Source organism: Halyomorpha halys, unplaced genomic scaffold (assembly GCF_000696795.3).
Source record: "Halyomorpha halys isolate HHAL.00 unplaced genomic scaffold, Hhal_1.1 Scaffold15.1, whole genome shotgun sequence".
Classification (NCBI taxonomy): Eukaryota; Metazoa; Arthropoda; class Insecta; order Hemiptera; family Pentatomidae; genus Halyomorpha; species Halyomorpha halys.
In genome coordinates, this window is record NW_027108914.1 from 2034056 (window position 1) to 2054257 (window position 20202).

A 20202-nucleotide genomic window follows, 5' to 3' on the forward strand; every position below is an offset into this window, starting at 1 on the left:
TGACGCCACTACAAAATGATCAACTGTTTTATATCGGAGTAAGAAATTGGTTACTGTCTTATTTCTCAAACAATAATTTAAACATATTTTTTCATAAATTTATATATATACCCCACTGGCATTGAATGGACATTATTTTAGTATCCTCTTAAAAAAATAATATTTTCAACAATTTAATAGTTGTGAAGTATTTAACAATTTTGGACTGACATTTTACTGTTATAATTGACTTTTTATTTCGGAATAGTTTTGTAGGCCTAGGCTCGCTGCTTTCATATCTATGGAAATTGAACTTTGAATAAAAGTTTTCATATAAAATATCTTCTAAGTTATAAAAAAATCCAAGGAGAAGCAAGGTCGGGAATGAATTACTGCGACACCCCTACTATTAGAGGTAATAGCTTTATTAAGATAATTTAAATATTTTCGACAGCGCCCCCACCCAAACCAAATTACCGCCATCATCCCAACAGTCTAATGTTACTTAATTGGATGTTAATAGGTGACGATGGCTAGGAGTGCATTCTACATGTTCTTGCTCTATCTAAGAGCTCCCTCATGCATATTATGCATACATGGCCCAGGGGTAACATACAGGAATAATCTACCTGATACAAAAGAATCATTTTTTATTAGTAGTTTTATTCTATTTCAACCGGCTTATTTTGAACGTCTTAATATAGGTTGCTACTAAATGAGAAAGTATTTTTTTTTTTAATAAAGGGAATGCAGTATTTGAATATAAAACAAAAAAAAACCCTAAATTGAATCATTATTGTGAACGAAAATCGATGATAAAAAACCAGGATTTGTCAAGAAATTGATACAGATAAACGTTTATATATCGTTCGTAAAGTTTGTTTAGATCTATACATTTTTTCCTATTTATTTATTGATATTTACAGCTGTATTACATATAAAATATATAATATTAGTTCAATTATAGTGGCATGATAAAGACTTTCGAAAAACTACACAGTGTGGCACTTCTATAACATTTCGATATTATCAGGCCTCAAGACCACATTCTCTAATACAAAAAAGATTTAAAATTAAAATTAAAAAAAAAATTATTATAGATTTTTTGTTGTTTTTCCTACTAGATATCATAAAACCCCATTATAATTAAAATTGTTCTGACTAGAAATTGATATGAGAAATATTAACACCCACAGAATACTTAAAGAAAAATGTTAAAAATTTATTAAAACGATTAATAAATTCAAAATATATATATAAAGAATCCAAACCCAATTAAAATATTTCCTGATGACTCCAATGACGATGATCCCCACAGGAGATTAACTTCAAAGATTTATCCGTTCCGGAGGACCACTCGACTATAATAATCCGACTAATTGGAAACAAATGGCTTAGAAATTCGGCAGGAGTCATTAGTGATCAGGGATTGATTGGAATGGCAGTATAATTAGTGGAGGAAGTGGAATTGGTAGAATGCCACCGTGGCAGGCAAGCTAATACGAAAATTACAGGGGCTTACCGGAGATTGAGTAATCTCGGAATAAACACGGGGTTTTTCAGCTTGCCAATGGGGGAGGAGAGAGGATTTGTTATCTCTTTCTGGCCAATAGGAAACTGTCTTTTAATAACCTCTGGATCCCTGTTATTCTCCCAGTGTAATTGGTGTATTAGTGGCCTATTTTCAAACAAGTTTTTTGATCAGGACTACTTTTGTGATAAATATGTTTTAAAATAAGTAATTATATACTATCGTTAAACTGTAGTTTTAAATTTTTTAAAAATATTGACGCAGAAAAGAAATAAAACTTTTCATAAAATGATGTATCTTCCATTTCTATTTCGTGAACATACTAAGATTATGTCCCCGAACAGCTCAATAACATTAAATATCCGTGATTATTTTATTTACTCTAGTATGTCATGTCCGAAACGATGTTCAGGAAACAAACAATGAAGCCCTATAGTGATTAATTTTTAAATTAATCGATGAGAAAAAAATTAATGTTACGTTTAACTCTAAATATTAAAATGCGTATTTGATAGTTTAACAATCATAAAGTGAAATTCATTGATATCATTTAATTATTATTGTTTTATATTTAGGCAAAATGGTTAATATTGTTTTTAATTAGCTGCTACTAGTAGAATTTTAACTTTCTAGAAAAATAAAACCATAGCTTTTTGTGAAGCGACACAAAAAAAATGTTTTTTTAGCTAAATCTTTGAAACGACTTAGCTGAAAAAATAAAACAACATGATTATATTCACCAATTGTCAGGACAAAGTCGTACAGCAAACTAAATGTGAGTTAGAAAATATGTTATGTTAATAGTAATAAATTTGAAATTTGTGGCAGCTGAAGAAATTTCTAAGAACGGTTGTTTTAAATATCAAAAACGGATGTAATAAATTTTAAAAATTGTTTAACTATTGAACGTTTAGCAGTTGTATATCCTATTGTGCGCTGCTAATGAACTCGGATTGCTGTTTATCAAATATTTGTTTCCAATCTACCGAAGACCATTCGTCACTCAGGGCTATTAATGCTTCTTGGTGATATACGAGATCACCAATTGAGTGATATACTGCTCTTTAATTGAATGGGAGATGAGTCTTCCATCTAGAGTATCCAACGTGTTCAAAATCTCCTTCCCAACTGAACTGAAACATTTCGTTTTTCATTTAAAGTTTTTTAGGCATTAGAACGTAAAATTAAAATTATTGATTTTTAGATTTTTTTATATAAAATTTTAAATTGAAAACAGTTTTTATATTTACTAAAAATTAATTCATATAAGCTACATCATACCGACGTTTTTTTTTAACGTTAAAACATAATTATTGTTCTTATAAATTTGAAATACCTTTAAAAATAGATATCTATCAGTTTATAATCAAAATTAAATACATCAATTGTGGAAACGTAAAAGGAAACTTTTAAATTAAGTTAAATAATGAAACAGGCCAGCGACAACTAAAAGAGTTACGTAATTCTTTTATATTTTATGCTTTAATATGAAGTAGCCAGGGAAAGTATAATGGTCAGTTTACCTCATATGCTTCTAATGACCTATACTTTCTTTTTAAAGTATATGTGGATGTGGGAAGCGTAGAACCACTAACAAAGCTCACTAACTTTCGGCCTAGTGACGAACAATTGGAAGCTAAGTTCTAAATATGCTATAAGGACTCCATCAATCAGATAATATAAATAATTTTTTTCTCAAATCTATGCAGAGACAAATAATTTATCAAAGAAAGAGGAAATACTCTTTTTAATTTTTTGTAGGAAATACTATATAATTTAAAAGTATTTCAAATATAAAAATTAAACAAACCTCATATTCCAGTGATATTAAAATTAACAAAGCGACTCAAATATAACTTTTATCATAAACATCAGACATAAATAAAAAAAAAAAGTGAAATTTTTACCAAACTTTATATTAGGATTTAATAAATAAGCCAACAAATCAGTAACATTTTTATTAAATTAAATTAGAGGTTTTAACATTTAAAAAAAAATAGTAAGTTTCTAAATAAACTAAACAGAATATATTTCCTAAAACTGATAATAATATCGTTAGAAAGGATCTAAAAAATCGGCATTGATAAAAAATAGTCAATCTTGGGCTTCACTGTAATTTAACAAGGTTTTGTATTCTCTTCGTATTGTCAAAAAGATCGAACTGAGCATATGACCTATTCAAAGTTTATAATGATTAATTGACTACTATCGAAATTTAAAATTTCTGTTTTCTTAATACTTCATTCATAATTCATATTTAGTTATTTCAGAAAATTTCAGGCACATGAGTTTGGTTTTGTTTCACCGGCAAAGAATTCAACTCCTATTTTTGTCCGACTAACCTGGAATCCTCACACAAGACTGAAAAAACAAGAAACTGCACGTCAATTTCGACTACTACAGCACTTACTTTTCAAATGGTCTAAACTTCCCATTTATTACAAAAGACTGATTTACATGACTGTAATAAGACAAATCTAGACATACGTAGTTGAGCTTTGGGGTTCCACTAAACCTTTGAATTCCTCTCATATCCAATTACAATCCAAAATGCTCCTTACTTTGTCACAAATAAAATCATCCATAAAGACCATCAATGTTTCTTATGTAACCGATCTAGCCCGAACCAGATATCAATCCTTACATTATAAACTCCCTAATCATTCACACCCTCTAGTTTCTAACCTTGCTTCTTCTTCTGTTGCTGACAATCTTCCGAGGCACCTGAAAAGAAGATGGTCTCGAGACCTTCCAGTATCCATTTTGATCTTACATCAAATTTATGTGATGTATTTTAATGTAAATACAGTTGTAAATAGCAATAAATAAATTTTTAAAAAAATTCCTACTTAATAAGTTAAAACTCATTAAGAAATAAGTCAGTTTTTTTTATTCTACTTAGAACAGATAGGAGTTTTTGAGAAACTTTTGTAAAATTTCAAGATGTATATAGGAGTTTACTGAAATTTACCTTCAGGGAGTAACTTTGTTAAAGCTAAAGGCTTTATCGGAGAGTTAAACTTAAAAAAAGACAGAAAGTGGCAATATCCTGAAAAGTTTGAATTTTGACAAACATTTAACTCTCTCACATCTATTTTGGATTTTCGTAAAGCACATGGAACCAAGCCCATCATAGGATTTATCACTTTTATCTCAAAATTTCAAATTAAATCCCAGAGCAGCTGTTGACAGCTTGGAGCTAGTTGGATATTCTCCGAGGGCTGCTGGAGAGACGACCTACGCCAAAGCATTCCTTAGGTTGGGCCGATTTTAGCATAGAATGAGGCCGCCGTGACAACTCTATAGAGCCTGCAGTGGTGTTTATTATATGTAAAACACGGGCAACACGGCTCTCATTATACCTGATTGAGATATTAAGCTCCATTGTAGTGGCGTGCGTGGTAGTAGCTCTTGTGCGCAGTTCTTGCGCAAGTACGGTTGCACCGAAGATTTTGAAACGGTAGTCATGTCTGGTTTTCTAGGCAGTTGTTACTGTAAAAATGTATTATTAGTCCCAATCAACAGTTTTTGACTTTAAATCCAGCAATAAATTTTAATTTTTAGAAATCACTGTTAAACTAATTAGAATTAAAAATATTGAAAAAAAATCTTACTGATAGGTTTCTATATTGAACATGAAAAAATCCCTATCAAATTTAGAGCCTAAATATAAGCTAATTTCATCGTAACGCTGCAATTTTAAAAAGTAGATATTGTACAAGGAATTTACAATTAACCCACGTAAAGGTTAATCAAAAAATAAATAAGCACATGTTAATAAAAAAATGTACCTACCCAATGCGAACACTGAACAGATGTTGCAACAAATTCTCCAAATTATAAGTCAAAAATTTATTCTTGAATGTTTTTTATTTGATTATCAGTCGTTAAGTAAAATTATGAGAAAAATAAATAAAAATAGATCATACACTTTTTCTTATCTAATTGTTGTTTAATTTTCAATTATGTTCATAATTGCAACGTTTTGTTAGTAATTTGGTCCTTTTTATATATCCATATGGAGGATTAAAATATCCATTCATCAATGCTGCTCCTTGATAAATACAAGATTTTACAACATACCACTTCATCATAAAATAATGTTCTTTGAAATTGAAATATATATTAAATTTTGTATACAATGTTATTTTATATATTTTTATTTAACTATAAATTGAATTCAAACTGTTAGAAATTAACTTACGTAGTTCTTCCTAATTAATTAAAAAAGTCTAGTGATATTTATGTAGATTGTGTTGTTTGTAAATAAAGTCACGAAATGCTTATCTCTAAACAAATAATTACATTTTTGACTTTATAAGCGAAACCAGTAATGCATTTTTAATCAATTAATAATAATAATAATAGAATTGATTTAAAAACTGTTTAAATAAATAACTAATTATTTCCGTAAAGCTCTGAATCGGGAAAGCAATTACGCTATTAAAATGTTTAAAATAAAACAATTTATATTAGATATGAAATTAACAATAATTTCTTTCAAGTTTTACAATTTTATTGAATTTTTTTTCTATTTTTCATTGAAATTGATATTATAAAAAAACACACACATTATAATCATAGAATTACTCTATTTAAATTGCAATCACTAGAAATTTGCATGTATAAACAAGAATTTAATCTTTTGTGTGTATTGAGATACACAAACTGAGGTTGATAGTTCGTCCCATGCTTGTAAAAATTTTGTAAATAGTAATAGTAAGAAGTATATATTTTATACTATTATATATTATTATATATAAGTAAAGTAGTATATATTTTGGAAAAATAACATTTACTTACAAACACAACCTTAAATTGTACTAACTATTGGGTTAGTAATTAATTTTTTAATGGGTTGCAAAGTCTCTCTAGGTGCCTTTAAAGATTGCTCTACTCAATGAAAAAATAATTAAGAGGATATGAGATATCAACTTAGTGTAAAACAGTGACTTCCTTCTATTAATACTTTAAGGAAGTTAAGGAATAAATTTCAGATTTTTTTTACTACTGTGTCCAAAACTCAAAAATATCAAAAAAGCAAAGTAATCCAATTTGATAGTCCTATTTTGTCTTTGCAGTACTACATGCACTTTTATGATCCTGATACATTAAAAGTTTAATTTTACATTACATAATTACATTAATGTATATTTCTCTCCGTTACACACATCAATTGTCAACTCAAGGCCTATCGAACGAATACAGGCGATAAATAGAGATAAGGATTGCAATAGGTCCCGGGTGGGCTGTGCCTCTGCAGACATACAGGCATCATCCAACTGTTACAATTAACTCAGCCCTGCTGGTAGCTATAAAAGGGAAGTTTTGATTGGGCGCATAAATCTGGCAGGCTAGCGGTTCCACCAATAAGCGACGGCCTTCCTAATGGCTTTATTGCTCCCTGATAAGTTACACCAACTACATGACTCTATAAAGTTTCGAGCTACTTCGCCACCCAATAACTGAGTCCCGTAGTCCATAAAATTTCGCGGTGGATCCGTGTTTTGGTGCTAGATAGTTCATTGGGGTCCAAGGACTGGTTTGTTAAATAGGCCAAATTAAGTCGCAATCTCCTGAGATCAAGAATTCGAAATTTGTCAACTTTATGGATTATCAGATTTATGGAAAATTCATGTTTATTACAAAATTTTCAACGTTTTACCAATATGGGCATCTGCGGACCCGTAGCTTACTCTTAATATACGCCACTAATTAAAAATGTTAAATGAATACTCAGTCAATTCTTGCGATACAGTCAATATTTTTTCCTGTCCCAATTTTACATTTTAGGGAACAAGAGTGGTCTATATTTTAATCATATTAGTACAAATAACAAGAATAAATTTAAATAAATTATTGTATTCTTTAATCCATACTCATTAGGGGATGAAGAACAGTTGCTGTTCCTCACTGGAAGCGCTCATGACCTATCAAATAGTTTTCTGTGATTTCCTATACAAACTTTGTAATATTTGGATAGTCCGGATTGTTGGAAGGAATATTTTATTAATTTATAATTAATAAAGTTTATCAAAAATAATTATAAAACTAATAAAGAATTACTAGAAAAGGGGGAAAAAGACATAATCACATCGCATAGCTTCCTAAGCATTTTTGTATGGATAAACATGCTTATCCCATAATTACTTATATCTCATGATAAAAATATTTGCGTTTCGACAGTAAAATTTTTTTACTTAAAAAGAGGTGGGGTTTTACGTGGGATGGAGGAGTTATACCCTTCACCTGCATTTGACTACTGGTAGACAGACACGGAACCAATTTGAACTTTGTCTAAAAAGTAAAATACGAGATTTTGAAATGTTTTCACATCCTTCATCAATACAAATCTTATTTAGAAGTATGGGAGGAAAAAAGAAACTAATTGTAAGGATTTAACGAAGGGTATAATAAAAAAAAAATTTGAAAACTATTACTTTCAAATAATTGTTTTCCTGGATGTTTATAGTTTAAATGTAGAAACTGCATTCGGTTTCAGCCATAACTCTTTTAATTTACTTAATTAAACATTTTAAATTAATTTTTTGCAGGTTTTACGTGCAGCATATTTGAAATATTGCTATATTATTTGTAAATGAAGTGTTACAACGGAATTCGCAGGTTGATGAACTGAAGTCTCTAATTTGGACTGTTTGGGGCCAATTATTTTTTTGCTGAGATCATTCAGATATCTCACCGGCATGATGGAAGGCTATCATTAATCTGAAGGAATATTATCCCACTTGTTACATTTTACAAATAACTATAATCCGAAATTTACGTTTTAAGATTAACGATATGATTAATATATATGAACAAAGAAAATATAACCACTCTATCATGCAAAGTTCAGCACGTCTACTTTTTATTCGTGAATTTCATAGGGAGGGGTACTTTATTCAACATTTAATTTCTAACGAAGTCTATAGGCAACAAATTTTTCTAAGTTTGCAGACCTTTATTTATTGTTTATGAACCTAAATTCTGATTAATTTTGAACTGTTTGAACGATTTAAATGAAATTAAACGAATTAACTTCGATTAGCCATTTAGGTTAATTCCTGTACTAAATTTTTCTTCTTTAAATCATTTAAAAAAGCAAAACATTTTTTCTTGTTTGTGATGACTTAAAATTTATATTGTTTCTGTTTAGGACAATTGTATTTTATAATATCTCCGTATTTAAGAATACGTTTTCTTTCAGGAAATGTTTTGCCAACTTTCAACAAAATATGTTTCAATATGAAAAACTAAGCTCTATTATCGGAGTGGTTATCAGGTTTATGTAAGTGTCCTTATTTTCGACAGTTTAAGGACGTCTAAGGATATTTTTGTGTATTCTATTGACATTTTTATTTCTAAATACAAATTTACTCTTTTATGCGTTCTTAATAACACGTATTTATTAAGCTCATAGAGGATTTTTTTTATCTATTTTCTAAAATCATTTTCAAAAACAGATCGAACTAGATACCTTCATAGAGATATCGTGCAACGAAGCTGTAACTTATCCCGGTATCCTCCAAGGGGGGCTAAATCCCCTCCAAATGACCCTTTCCAACACCTGATACGATTTTGTGCTCATTAAGGCCTTCGCTGCTGGCACGCTTCCTTGCTCTCACAACAACCCAGCCAATAATTGGACTTATCCAAACTAATAACAACTACAAAAACTTATAGGGTGGGAAAATTTGTAATTTTTTCAATTAATTTTGGCTTGAAGCACCAATATTTAATGAGAAATAATGCAATGAATAATAATTCGAAAACATTTGTATTTAAAAACTAAAAGAATATAAGTAATTTTTAATTACTTTAAGGTAAGGCGGAATCCCGATACCAGGATATCTGATCATACGTTTATATTACTGTGTTAAAATTTTAACAAATTCCGTTTGTTATTTCCTTTTATTATTCTAGTAACTATTTGCCAAATATATAAAATTTTGGAAAGATGCAAATAACTTAAAATACTAAACTAAAAAAAGTTTCTTATTTGTTGTGGGTTATTTTGATTACGATGAGGGTAATCCATTTTGTCCATTTTCTGATAATTTCCATTTTGCGCCGGATATTAATGTTTGGCAAAGCATCTTGATTTGAAATTTTTGGATCATAAAGCTTCTTGGCATTAATTTATTGAGGTTTGGAGATTTTTTTTTATTGCATAATGATTTTCATTAATTGGATATGATTTTTTCCTGTAGCATAAAATGGAATTTTATCTGAATTGAGCACAATCCATTTTGATCTGGAGTTGCTCCGAATTTGATGCATCTACTACAATGATAGTCCTACTTTAATTTAAAAAAACCAGTACCATTACAATTCATGAAGGGCCAAATGTTGAGTACACTCACTAAGAACTAAATGTATTTTAAAAATTCATTTTATAAAATTTAAATTCATTTAATTTTATTAAAAAATATAAGTGAAAAAATTATTTAAAAAATCAATTTTTTTTTTTGCCTAATGCCTTCCTTTATATTATAAGTGTATCATCTGTCTAAGAGATATTTTTGAAATATTAATTATTTTATAAATTTTTAAATATAAAAATGAAAGAACACTTACCTGCGGTTTATCCTTGCTGCTTATAAAGTTTTGAAACGTTACACACACTTTCATTAACATTAGTATATCAATCATTAATTGATTTCATTTTTAAAAATTTATTCATTCATTTTTTTAAAAATTTATTTGCTTTATCGTTAAAAAAACTTTATGGCTTTGAAGAAAATATATATCAGCATGCAATACTTTTTTCTATTTTTTTTTTTTTTTTAGTTCAGATTGGAAATTATTTATTCTTTTCACTTTTTCTTTTTTTTATTGTAAATATTTTGCGTTCCTTTTTCTTTTCTTTTTTTGTATATTTAATCTTCAATATGAGAATACTCTTCCTATTTTTTTTTTTTTTTTTATTGTTTTCATTTTCATAATTTCTAATAATAATAATAAAAAGGAAACAAGAAAATAAAAAAAAACACAAAATAAACAGTATTATAAGGTACATTTATTTCTTAAATATATTATTAACAAAGCAGTTACCTGGTGTATAATAAGAGATGGCCAGGAAGAGATGTGGATGCCATGTGATTCCATCACAGAAAACACTTTAACACACACATTCACATACAAGGCTGGCTCATCACATTCACACACACACAGGGAACTTTTTTTTTCTTCTTGTTGATGTTCATCAGTTGAAGAATAATTTAAAACAAAACAAACAAAAAATTGAACAAAAAAAAAATAAAAAACAAAATCTTCATATTCACATCCCCGTATCTTCATATTCCACATAAACAATTATCATTATAATCTATTCTTAAAATTTTCAATTTTTTTTTATACACATCGACACATCATATAATTACAATATTTATAAAAATAAAACACTTAAATCGGAGAATAAAAAATTGGTTGAAACGAAAACAATCGAACTAAATACGACGACAAGTCTTTAGAGTTACTATACAATGTTTATAAATTGGAGAGGGAGGAACTCCTAGTGGTCCTGCTGCTGTGCGGCGAGGGCTGCTGCTGCCGCTGCCTTCTGGGCCTGTGCCTGCTTCTCCTGTTCGTTCAGCTCCTTGATCGCCTGGATCTCCTTCTTCAGCTTCATCCTCCGGTTCTGGAACCAGATCTTGATCTGCCTCTCCGTCAGGCAGAGGGCGTGGGCCATCTCTATCCTCCTCCGCCTTGTGAGGTAGTGGTTCGTGTGGAACTCCTTCTCCAGCTCCAGCGTCTGGTACCTGGTGTAGGTCTGGCGGCCGCGCCTTCGGAGGCCGTTGGCTCCTGGAAGCAGAAGAGAAAAGAGGTTATTGGTTAAATTAAATCATAAAGACAATCTAAAATAACACCATGACATGAATATAAAAAGTAAATACTCATGAATTGTACAAAATATTTATACAACCTTCAAATTTACCAATATTGGTCTTTCTCACAAATACATTTCCTTTTTATATCTTTTTTCTGAGTAAAAAGTTTTAATTTATTTTTTAAATAATTAAATACTATTTCCCCTATAGTATACAGAACTAAACATTTGTCTCTAATATTAAATAAATCAATTAAAAAAAAAAAAAAACAGAAATTTTGAGTAAATTGAGTACATTTGAAGAGCTCATTTCAAAAATATTTTAATATTTACTCAAAATTTTCTAATAAAATAAAATAAAAGTTTTACTTTTGACAAAATTTATATATTTTCAGTTTTTAGTAACACTGTAGATTTTTATGATGAACAATCTTTTTATTAAATTTCAAGGTTACAATCTTTTTTAGAGTGAGCCCTTCATTTTTACTGGATTAAAATCAAAAGTAACTTCATAAATTTAATATCCTTAGAATATAAAAAACAGTTATCTAAAGCTTGTTATGTTTATTTTTCGCCTTTATTCCGGTCATTTTCAATTGACCTGAATATCTCACGTTTCGTAATTATAGTATCTCTTAAATTAATTAAAATTAAAGGGACAATATAAACTGTACATATGGTTACTTGGAAGAAGAGTTTCCCGAGGAGAAACTTTTTATTGATTTTTTTTTTTTTTTGCATTGAAATATTCCATTTATTTATAAGTCTTCAAGAAAAAAAAGTATGATTTTAGTTTAAATATCTGCTACAAAACATTGCATAAAATTAACATACTGAATATGTTAAACTGTATATTGCTTACATATATCAATCTGATTAAAAAAAATTTAAGTTGGACTTTTTGAAAAGATTTCCCTATAGACAGGAGTAGTTTTTTCTGCTGGGGTTGTCATGCAGAATGTTCCAAAACTAGTTGGGGTGACATAAAGTAAACCAAGTATACTCTAAAGTCTACGGAATATGTGAATAACATACAAAAATTTTTTTTTTCAAATGAGCCACTACTATTAAACTAAATAAAAAAAAATAATAATGATACCAACAAGTAAATTGAAGTGAATTATAGCAATAATACCATAAATAAATGCGTTTATCAGCTTTCTATTAAAAAAAATTAATAAATAAACGAATTATCTGGAAAACCGACACTTTATCTGGTAGTCAGAGAGGTGAGAAAATATACGAAGGAAAACTCCGATAAAAGCCAAACTGGAAAACAAAATGAAGAGGAGAAGAGGGTATAATAAAGCAATTACCATCTATAATAGGCAAGGGGCTTGTTAAAGGATAGTTGCCTTCTCGTATAATTAGCCGGGGGCCATTAACAGATATGATCGCTGTTGGTTTTTGTCTGGTGGAGTTTGGTAGCGGTCCAAGTTGGCCCAGAACCCAGGCTGGATATTACTTGCAGCCTCCACGGTCGATATGTGCAAGAGCCGGTGATAAAACCGTCCGATAGGCCGAGAGATCTAGTGTCGTCCCTGCACCAACACTGCAGCGTCTTAGGCCTCACTGCAATGGCCCTGTGGGTCGTGATTTGTGTCGCGTTATGGACTTTCTGTCTCGGGAGAGGGGGAGGATGGTCATTAGGAGGGGCTGAAACGAGAAAACGGCCATTTTCCCGAGATTTAAAGGATAAAAATCATTTTCTGAGCAATAAAGCAAATGTAATGAGATACATTATTCATCAAAATTATCTTGCTATGCAATTGGCTTATATATTCTAAAAAGCCCAACTTGAGCTAGCAATTTTCTCCGTTTGGGCTATACCAAAATCTTTAATTTCGAACTTAAATTTATTTGTTGAATTATAGTCGTCTATTTAGTTAATTTAAATTAAAAAATTTTAATTTCAATATTTAGGAATAGATTTCTAAAGTTGCTTGTCGTAGAGAAGTTCTGTAAAAAAACGTAATCTCATTTAGTATGAAGAATTTTTTTTTTAAATTGTAGTTACCACGCTTTATATCACTTTACTATAACTTAAATAGTGCTATGGTCATATTTTTTTTAGAGCTATGATATTTCTTTATTATTATGGTTATCATTTTATTTTATTAATTTTTTTCTAGTTTTTAAGTTTTTTAAATTATTTTTTGTCCTATATTATGAATGTACAATTAGAGCTCTAACACACATTGCCCTGCATGAGGCAACTTGTATTAATAGTCCACAACGAATAAAGAAAAAAAAAAAAAGCAATTTTGTTTCACTGTTTTTATTGCATTCAGTATCCCACGAGTATATGATATATTGCATAAAAAAAGAAAGAAATTAATTGATTTTTTTAGTTTTAAGTAAATCATTGGAATAATATTGATTTATATTTGACAACAGAAGAAGTATTTTTAAAATTTTAATAATGTAATTTAAAAAGTAACTCAAATGATAATTAATCAAAGTTATCAGATACCTAACTTAGGAAACAATCGGAAACAAAATATTTGCGAATTTAAAAATAATGCAAATGTATGTTTTAATATGTGAAGAGTCTAATGTAAAAATCCCTAATGTATTTAATTAGGGAAATTAATAATAAATTAAAGAAAAATAAATTAACATTTTGTTTTACATAATGGAAAAATAATTATGTTACATTCAAAAAGGTAAGGATAAGAAAATTAGCTGCGATATACAATTAAAAAAAAAAGATCATATTTTATCTAAGCGACATCATGAATTTTCGAAAAGTAACCGACCCTAATTACGTTCCCAAACGAGGAAACAAATTGTTCAAAATTTCCTTGCTAAGAGGAGAACGCAAAACGAGGCGATGTTTTGCTGGCATTTTATGAAGAGAGTCGCACATAATCAAATTTTCATAGCATTAGATGTAATTAGAGAAGGAATTAGGGGTGGAGTGGTTAGCCTGCAGACAAAATGCTCTATCCTAATTACTGGACTACATTCCAGGTACGGTGGGTTCCAGCCGCTGGAACATACGTTACTGTATTAGATATTTATGGCCGTATATGAGCTCTTGTGTTCTCCATTAACCTCTCCTAGGGTAGTTATCAATAATGTACTGATGAAGTAGCTTCGATTTATTTTATGGATGAATTACAATTAATCATTGATTTTTTAAAATAATTACCGATTTGTGAGTTATTTGGGGTGACTTCAAATGGTGTATTATATACCAGTGGTTTCCAAAGTGTAGGATACCAAAAGCGTACGTAACTTTCTCAAAAAAGAAAAATTGAAGTAGCAAATATACATTGTACTCCAGCATTCACTTTGTTCTTTTTTTTCTGTGTACTAATCCGCCCCAAGAATAATTGTGGTGACAATTTTATATTTTTTTAGCTAAATAAAGGTGCCAACAAATTTTTTTAGTAAAAAAAAGGGTGCCATGACAAAAAAAATTGGATCAACTCTCCCTATACCCTCTTTCCTATTCAAATCGAAGTTGACAAAAAACACTCATATCAGGCATTGAGTGAGAGTGTCCGATTTATAGAATTGTCTCAATTTTCAACTCTAATTATAAGATTGATTATCAATAACACATAACAAATATATAATAATATTATATTAACGTGATATAATAATAATATTAAAACTAAGGAAATAAATATTATAAAATATCTATATAAATTATTTAAGAAGTACTTGTACTGTTGTTTCCCAGCCATTAAAATTCAATTCAATTAACTTCTGAATACAAAGTATGCAATAGGTAATATAAAATTTACTTCTCTACTTTAGTTTAATAATAGTAATTGAATATATGAGGAAGCTACATTGAAACTCAGGTACTCACAAAACTGTTGATGCATTATAATTATTTTCAATTTCAAAGGCTGATGGCGGAGTTAATGTATATCCTGGATTATTATTTAATTTCTGTAATTATACAGATATATATAAATCTATTGAGAAATTAGAATATTATCGAAAAAATTACATAAATTACAAGAAGGCATATTATTAATTCTACTTGTATATTCAGAAGTATTAAAAAGCGGTTACTACATTTCGATGAGTATTTGATTACTAAAATTATGTTTTAATGATATTCATAAGCAAGAGGTACTGAGCAATTTTTGAGATTACAAGCTAAATGTAATAACACAGCTTTTTATTATTTTGATTTAATTTGAGCCATGCAGGTTGCTATTACAACCATGAAACTGAATGGGAATATTTCGTGTGATTCATGGGCTTCTGTTATGCGCTTTATTTTTGTTCTTTTGTTTATAACTAAAATAACACTAATGTTATCTCATAGCTATATAAGATAAATATAGAAAAAAAGTCTTTTATAAAATGTTCTTACGAAATAGGGCTCAATTTTAGATACGTGAGCTATTATTCAACAATTATAGAAAATTATGGGAATTTCAATTTTTTAAACTAATAAAAAAAAATGTGTTTACGTTTTAACAATTAAATTTTTATTCTTTAAATCAATTGATGACCCAAATCTTCATTTATTACTTATTAGGTTTTGTAAGATCTAAAATGATATTTTGGATTCACGCAAGATCTTTTTCCTTTACTACTAAACTTCTCCAAAACAATGCTCCAGACAGCACAACTTCTCCTTTTTTGAAGTTAGTAAAATTTGGGACTAAAATGATCTCTTTACAGCCATTAATTTCTAAAATAGAGCTCTTCGAATATTCACCACTTTTCTAAAAAAGTCTAGCTATTCCGTAATTTTCTCTTTTTTCTTGTGAAATATTGTCAAAAATATTAATGCTATGGAAACAGTTGAGTAGAATGAACTAGCTTTTATATCAGCCCCCGAGAAAATGATGGTATAAACGGTTCTTCAAAAAATGAAAATCGATAAACAAATAGTTAGTCCAAACGAACTGGAAAGTGGACATCGTTAAAAAACATTGAAAAAAAAATATTCCAGTTCTAACTATTAATTTTTTGTTTACATTTTAATAAAATAAATCAATACAAATCGCAAGTTGGATGTATACTATACAAAAATATTATTTATTTTATATAAGGTTTATTAAAAATGTATTAATTACCACTTTGACAGTTTTTTTAAAGTTTCAAGTACAATTATTTCTTCATTTTCGATTTTGAATTTTATATATATTTTTTTATTCCCATTGAAAAAAAAAAGATGAGTCTTGAAAGTGCTCTAAAAAATTACTATGAGTTAAAAGACAAATGTTGCATATATTCGAATTTGTGATTTTACATTAATGTAATGAAAAGACACGAAGCACAAGGAACAGATGGCGAGTAATCTGTCATACCCTTGGAGACAGCACCTAACCAAGGTTCCGTGTGGTATATCGCATCATGGCTGAGCAAAGTCCCTAGAGGATAAGCGCTGGTTTTATGACGCCCGATATATCAGGAGGGTGCGAAAAAATGGGTACTGATGTACGGTTTCGGTGAAAATATGGCGTAGGGAAGGAAAAACCCAGTTGTTCTATGTTGTGCAGTTTTATCAGAGATGGAATTTCGTCTGTTATCGTATTACAAAAGGGGAGTAAAACGATATCATATGGCACTAAAAAATATAATTATACATGATGTAAATAACACATTGTGGCTGAATGTATTACGGTACAAATAATTTTTAAATATTTGAAATGAAATTTTCGTTGTTGGTATGAATCGATATTCATGAGAATATTTTTGTTAAAGTTTCAAATAAATCACTACATTTGTATGGATTTAATTATCTACTGTTCTGATAAGTGTCAGATTGCAAGATTCATCAATTCAATAATTTACTGATAGTTAAATATCTTGTTGTTTACTAGTAAAACAGAAAATTAATAAAAACACATTCCTGATACATCAGGATAAAAAAATACATTTTTTTTTCTTATCCGAATGACCATATTTATATATAAATGCATAGCTAAACCATCATTTCATATTGGTTTGGAATAATGAGTTTCCAGTTTGGCAGAAAAATTATAAAGCTCAAACTCTTGGTTTTTTTGGCTTCTTATTGAATTTTAATTAATGAAGTCTTCATCGTTACCTTCAAGAAACAAAATTATCATCCTATCACCTCATTTAAGAATATATAAGTACCATATTTTTATAATCAGAAACTAACAAAAAATAAATAAACAAGATACAAAAATTATTCTACTGCGTTTATCTTGAAATTAATATTTACCAAAACGGTTTACAGATATTCAAAATCTAAAGTTAATTTATCTCAATTTTAAAAATTTAAGTATTTTTAATATGCCATATTTAAATATAAGTTTCAATAATTATATTAGTTAAAAATTCAAAATAACCTCAATAACTCCGAAAGGTTGAGGTTATATTGAACTTATATTTATAAAGATAATAATACTAATAATATTCTTTATTTATTCTGGGATTGATCCCTTAGAATAATATATAGGCGTCAAAATTAGGCTTAAGAGCTTTAGAAATAATAATAAATAAAAATTATAAAACGTCATAAAATATAATAAAACAATGAATTTGAAAAGATAAAAGTGAACCACAATAATTAACAGAATATATAAAATAAGAATTGAACAAATAAAACGAAATCATATGCCATAGCATAAAACATAAGATAACTAACACTTCTGATAATATATAAAGAAAAAAAAAATCAAATACAATTAAATTAAAAATAATAAAATAATAGGTACAATTTCTGCTAATATACATATTTACAAGTATGAACGAAAATCTGATACATAATATACAAGATAGGAATGCTATTATAATTGTATTTTCAAACCATTTTGATATTGGGTTTTTAACCACTTTTTTTTTTCCAGAAATTGTGATATATACATATCTAAGAACTACAGCGACCACGTTTGGATGAAATTAGCTGAAACTCGAATTATAGGGTTTATATACAGAACCAAAGTGCAAGTGAGGATGAATTTCAGTCGAAAATGGTTTCTGTTCAAAGTTCATTTTTAAGGTTTTTCGCATATCAACACCACCTCAAAATTGAATTAGAGAGTTGAAAAATAGCATTTTAGTATAGTTGGTGTTAGTGAAGTACCTTTTTTCCACCTGAATATGGGTGGGTTTTCAAATGCAAATTAATTATTAATTATTATGAGAGATAGTTGACCGTGGATGATGAACGAGGAGAAGATGGTTGGGGGCGGGGTCAATGATAAACACAAATAAGTTGGATTAACCTATTTTTAATGTGCCAACTTTTCGGCTAGAGTTTCTAGCCTTGAATAAAAATAGGTTAATCCAACTTATTTGTGTTTATCATTGACCGCACCCCCAACCATCTTCTCCTCGCAAATTAATTATGCGTTAGAGAAATGGCTTTTTGGATTTTCCACTTCCCCCCCCCCTTTGCCATTCATGTTAGTGATTTTTAGCAATTAACAACCAGAAAATTTAAATAAAATAATTTCAAAGTTTCATAGAATATATTTGATTTTTTTCTAACAACTAGCGGCTGAATTAATGCGGAAAAATTACAACCTCATGTGAGCTTTGGTGATGACTCCAAACTATCTTCGATGTTCCTGACCCACACCCTCAGCTGCTGAGCAGGTGCGCATAGATCTGATGAAGACCCTTCGGCTGAGAACGAAAGGGCGGTGCACCGAGGCTGGGATATAAATGCCGCATTTGAAATGTCACTTGCCTTGAAATAAATGCCAGCTGTGAGGAATCCCCGCAAGTTAAAGGTCAACAGAGTTAGCTTAACACGCGAGTCTATAAAAGTCTTCAGTAATAAACCATTGGCTGATTTCAGAATTGAGCATTGAGAGAAGAAAAAAATATATCCAATCTACAAGTACTTTATAAAGGGCATAGTCTTGGAGAAACTACCCCTATGGAAAGATTTATGGTTCGCTGGATCAGACCAATTACCAAGCATGAGTTTGGGTATTTCTTCCGATACTGATATTGAAGAAATATGATTCTCGTTTCCACCAAACTAAGGATTGTGTTTTAGGAAATACTTTATAGTGTTTATAATTTATTATAAGTAATAATGCCCAAGTATTATTCTTGAATTTTTAGCAATACTTGCTTCGATACTTGCCCCTAAACAAAAATTTGCGCATTAGTCTTCCTTAATTTTAGTATAATGTTCCTTTGGTCATAAGATATATCCACATCAAGTAGGGATACAGGGTTCCTACAATTCTTCCGAATTATAGAGTACAGTGTTTCGATTCTTCTTGAAATTTGGGATTATTTTTTCAAGAGTTTTGGTACTTTTATCAAATATGTTTTTTGTAGAAATAAACATGGAAGAAATTCATGTTCAACAAAAACATGTTTAAAGACAACTTTCACATAATGATGTGACTATTTTCCCTATTTTCATAAATATAATCCTTTATATTTATTTATCGATACAATAAGTTTGTAAAGTTTTATTTCACATTCATAAAATATTCAATACTTTTTGTTTCTCTAATTTAATAAACACTAATACATTTTTTCGTACGAAACAATTTTTTTCGTAATTCAATACACTCAAATACCACTGTAGCAAATACATACGCATCTAATACGCAATGTAATACATAAACAATTGGATACAATGTGACTAACTAAGTACCTAACGTTTCAATTACTTTCAACTTTATTAACGATTATTAGAAAAAATATAGTAACCATAAATTTTAAATATATTTAGAAAAATAAGTTCGATCTTATCTTAAATATTCCTTGAATTGAAAAAGATAGATGATTCTTTAAATAGAAGAATATTTAACTTCTATTCTTCAAACTTCTTCTAAGTTGAACTTTACCATAGTAGCGCCCTCGAAACTATATTGAATTATATTGATTTAATAAACTAAATTTGACGTATTTGAATTTTTTCAGAGATCATAATAAAAAATTAATT

The 20202-nt window shown here is 29.1% G+C and overlaps 1 protein-coding gene across 2 annotated transcripts in view; it reads right to left on the reverse strand.

Annotated features, from left to right (window-relative positions):
• The window catches only part of LOC106679886 (homeotic protein ultrabithorax), a 453404-nt gene that overhangs the window by 119402 nt on the left and 313800 nt on the right, over positions 1–20202 (reverse strand). For both annotated transcript variants that reach the window (XM_067047190.1, XM_067047191.1), the window contains one exon: positions 10565–11314. In XM_067047190.1, coding sequence (XP_066903291.1) covers positions 11025–11314 — 290 coding nt within the window. In that variant the 3' untranslated portion in view covers positions 10565–11024. The remainder of the gene's footprint in view (positions 1–10564; positions 11315–20202) is intronic.